The 3,698-nt window shown below is 39.9% G+C and overlaps 1 protein-coding gene across 1 annotated transcript in view; it reads left to right on the forward strand.

Annotated features, from left to right (window-relative positions):
* Position 1: 1 nt before the first annotated feature.
* LOC107704458 (protocadherin-17-like) overlaps positions 2-3,698 on the forward strand; it is a 50,008-nt gene continuing 46,311 nt past the window's right edge. The window contains exons 1-2 of the mRNA XM_016507386.1: positions 2-30; positions 177-349. Coding sequence (XP_016362872.1) covers positions 2-30; positions 177-349 — 202 coding nt within the window. The remainder of the gene's footprint in view (positions 31-176; positions 350-3,698) is intronic.

The raw sequence follows: 3,698 nt of genomic DNA on the forward strand, positions 1-3,698 counted from the left end.
CATGGGTAACAGGCAGCAGTTTGTTCAAAGGTAAGGCCTATTTAACAGTTTTCTCAGCTTTATTTGTCTTAAACTCCTCTGTACACAAATATTCTTCAGATAAGAACTAAAAAGCCATGCATCCCTGCCTGGGTTAATCCATTTGATCGTTTCCGTCTTGTTTTTCTGACTTGTAGCAGCTCGACGTTCAAAGATCCGGAGCGAGCCAGTCTCAGAGACAGCGGGCACGGGGACAGCGACCAAGCCGACAGCGATCAGGACACTAATAAAGGCTCCTGCTGTGACATGTCTGCTAAGGAAGCGCTCAAGATGAAGGCCACTGGGCTCAAGCCTCAACCACTTGAGCAGGGTGAGTCCTTCAACATCAGGAACTTCATTAAGAACCAAAGACTGAGTTGTTTAGAGTATGTCTGTCTTTTGTCAGATGTCTTTCTTTTTGCTATTCACTCATCGTTGTTGGACGTTCCTTGCGTTGTTTTACTCTTGTTTTCAGCCTTCTCTATGTGGCTCATTCCACAGATGCAATACATTTTGGTGTCTCATGGTTTTATACTACTAGATGTAAGCTTTTGGCTTGTTCCACCTTGGAGGCTTCCTTGACATATCATATGGAACACAACATAATTTTAACAATCTGTTGCATTGATATTCCATTCATTGTAGTCATCACAATTTATAATTTTTAAATATTCTAATATTGCAATGCATTTTATAATATTATTATGCATATATATATATATATACATATATATATATATACATAATTGTTGTGCCATTCATCCACGACCATCACCTCGTGTTGCAGCATGATAATGCATGGCCCCATGTTGCAAGGATCTGTACACGATTCCTGGAAGCTGAAAACATCCCCGTTCTTGCATGGCCAGCATAATCACCGGACCTGTCACCCATTGAGCATGTTTGGGATGCTCTGGATCGGCGTATACGACAGCGTGTTCCAGTTCCTGCCAATATCCAGCAACTTTGCACAGCCATTGAAGAGGAGTGGACCAACATTCCACAGGCCACAATCAACAACCTGATCAACTCTATGCGAAGGAGATGTGTTGCACTGCGTGAGGCAAATAGTGGTCACACCAGATACTGACTGGTTTTCGGACGCCCCCGGACCCCCCAATACAGTAAAACTGCACATTTTAGAGTGGCCTTTTATTGTGGCCAGCCTAAGGCACACCTGTGCAATAATCATTCTGTCTAATCAGCATCTTGATATGCCACACCTGTGAGGTGGATGGATTATCTCGGCAAAGGAGAAGTGCTCACTAACACAGATTTAGACAGATTTGTGAACAATATTTGAAAGAAATAGGCCTTTTGTGTACATAGAAAAGGTCTTAGATCTTTGAGTTCAGCTCATGAAAAATGGGGGCAAAAACAAAAGTGTTGCGTTTATAATTTTTTTCAGTATATATATACATTGTGTGTGTCTCACTCTCATTTTCGAAACAGCTCATCTCTTTCTCCTATTCTTTTGCTTTTCAAACTATCTTCCATCATTTAGACTCCTTATTTTCCTTGTCCTCTTTCGTCCATCTTTCATTTTCTCCCTCTCCCTTTTGCTCTCTCTCTCTCTTGTATTCTAGCCACGTTCTCAGTTTATCAAAGCAGGCAGGCCCATTATGATTTTATAAGCCAAACCACTCTAGCCGTTCCATTTAGTGAGTGCTGGTTAGGCGCTGGGAGGTGCTTCCTTCAAATTTTGATAATGCAACATGGAAAATGACTTATCATCCAGCAGGCCATGTCACATTCTCCACCTGATTAAATATGAATAATTATTCTGGGTCTCTCTTGGTAGGACAAATTAGTCATGACATGGGTAGAACAATAACTTCTGATAAGAAAGCAGTCCCATGCTCCCTTTTCACTGTACTCGTTCAGGAAGGAAGCATGTAAGGATGGTTTTATTCATCTAGACCCAGGTCTGTTGGGTCATGTTGATGACTATTACACTGGTGCCGTATCCCTCAAATGGCAATCCGAGGAAAAAAAAAGAAAAGAAAAAAAAAAACATGAGAGAAAAAAGAGAATAAATGGGCCACAGAAAGCAATACATCAAATATAATGGCACAATTAATCAATAGAACAGAGGGGAATCTACCGCTATCTGAGCCGAGGCAGAGGACGAGTACGCCAAGTCTGTCTGCCTTGATTTGGCTTGTGTGTGTTTTCTTTTGGATTCAGGGATAGACCGAATGCACTGGCAAGAGAAATTGGCCAATTAAAGAGACCCATATGTTTCATATTTTGAGAGTGTAGTCATTTAATGGTGCATGGGAACAGTTAGAGAATGGCTGAAATTAGCTAGTTTAACAGTGTGAAACTGTTATGAGTTGCATGTCAAACAAGCTTTATAATAACCTAAACCATAAACAATGAAAACCTGACGGTGAATAGTGATATCTGCATGTGTTTTATCCTTAGTAGTTGTTGTGGACTCTTTCAGCATGTTATGCCAAAAGGTGCCAGTAGGTGGTGACGAGTGACTGCCTGAGTGAGTCAATCATTCACTGAACTAATCTGTTGAAAAACGCTGATTGCTTCACGCACAAAGCAGCTGACTGTCTTAATTGTTAAATCACTGAATTGGTTATTCAACCAAATCGATTTGCTCAAAAACAGTAATTCATTCAGGAACAAAATGGCTGACTATCTAGAAAATCATTTACCCAAAACCCAATCGATTTGTTCCAGAACATTGATTCATTCAGGTATGAAATGGCTGACTGTATAATAAATCACTTATTCAAACCGAATTGTTTTTCTCAAAGCAATGATTCATTCAGGAACTAAAGAGCTGACTGTCTTTTTAAGTGAATCATTAAATCATTTAGTCAACCGAATCGTTCGTTCGAAAACGCTGATTCATTCAGTAACAAAACATTAGTGTTACTCTGAGCTTTCCGTTTTGACTTTGATTTTTTTTTCTGTCATTGGAGCAAAAATACACAAATTAACAAGTCACTAAGTATTTGTGTTCATTGAACCATTTTATGATGGCAAAGTCATAGTTTTCTGCATGGAAAGATGTAAGCTATATTCAGTGAAACATGGACACTGAGCAGTGTGAGTACGGCATTGTAAACAAACTGTAACTTATTTAATCTTATTTTCAGTTGCCTATTCTGACTAGTTTTATAGTATGTAAATGTATTCTCTCAAACAGCTCACTTTTGATGACCAAACTCACTTTACTCGCTTTCCTCACTATGTTTTTTTTTCGATTGAGTATTTAAATCAATATTCATTCTACAAGACAGTTAACTGGGAACGGCTGTCTGTTTTGCCAATTTCACTCCAGAGGGCTGGGCGTATCTTCTCTCAGGCAGGTGCACTTTAATCTCTCTCTCACACAGAGATGACACATGACAGTCTAGAGAAAGCCCAGGCTAGCCTAAAGATCCCCTGTGTCCTCTTGTAAGCATTATCACCTCCAACATTAGACCGTCTCCGCTAGAGCCAGCTTCTAAATATGCGTTAAAAGCCTTTGAAATGGATATTTTACAGTTGCTGGATGGCTATAACAACATTGCAGTGGAGTGAATGTTATGTTTCACTGCATATGCAGCTTGATATACTGGTGTCTTTAACTGTGGAGTGTTATAGCTGTTTATGGCAGCAGGTTATGGTCAGTGGATATGTGTGTGTGTGTGTGTGTGTGTGTGTGTGTGTGTGTG

This window comes from Sinocyclocheilus anshuiensis, unplaced genomic scaffold (assembly GCF_001515605.1).
Source record: "Sinocyclocheilus anshuiensis isolate Anshui unplaced genomic scaffold, SAMN03320099.WGS_v1.1 scaffold1890, whole genome shotgun sequence".
Taxonomy (NCBI): Eukaryota; Metazoa; Chordata; class Actinopteri; order Cypriniformes; family Cyprinidae; genus Sinocyclocheilus; species Sinocyclocheilus anshuiensis.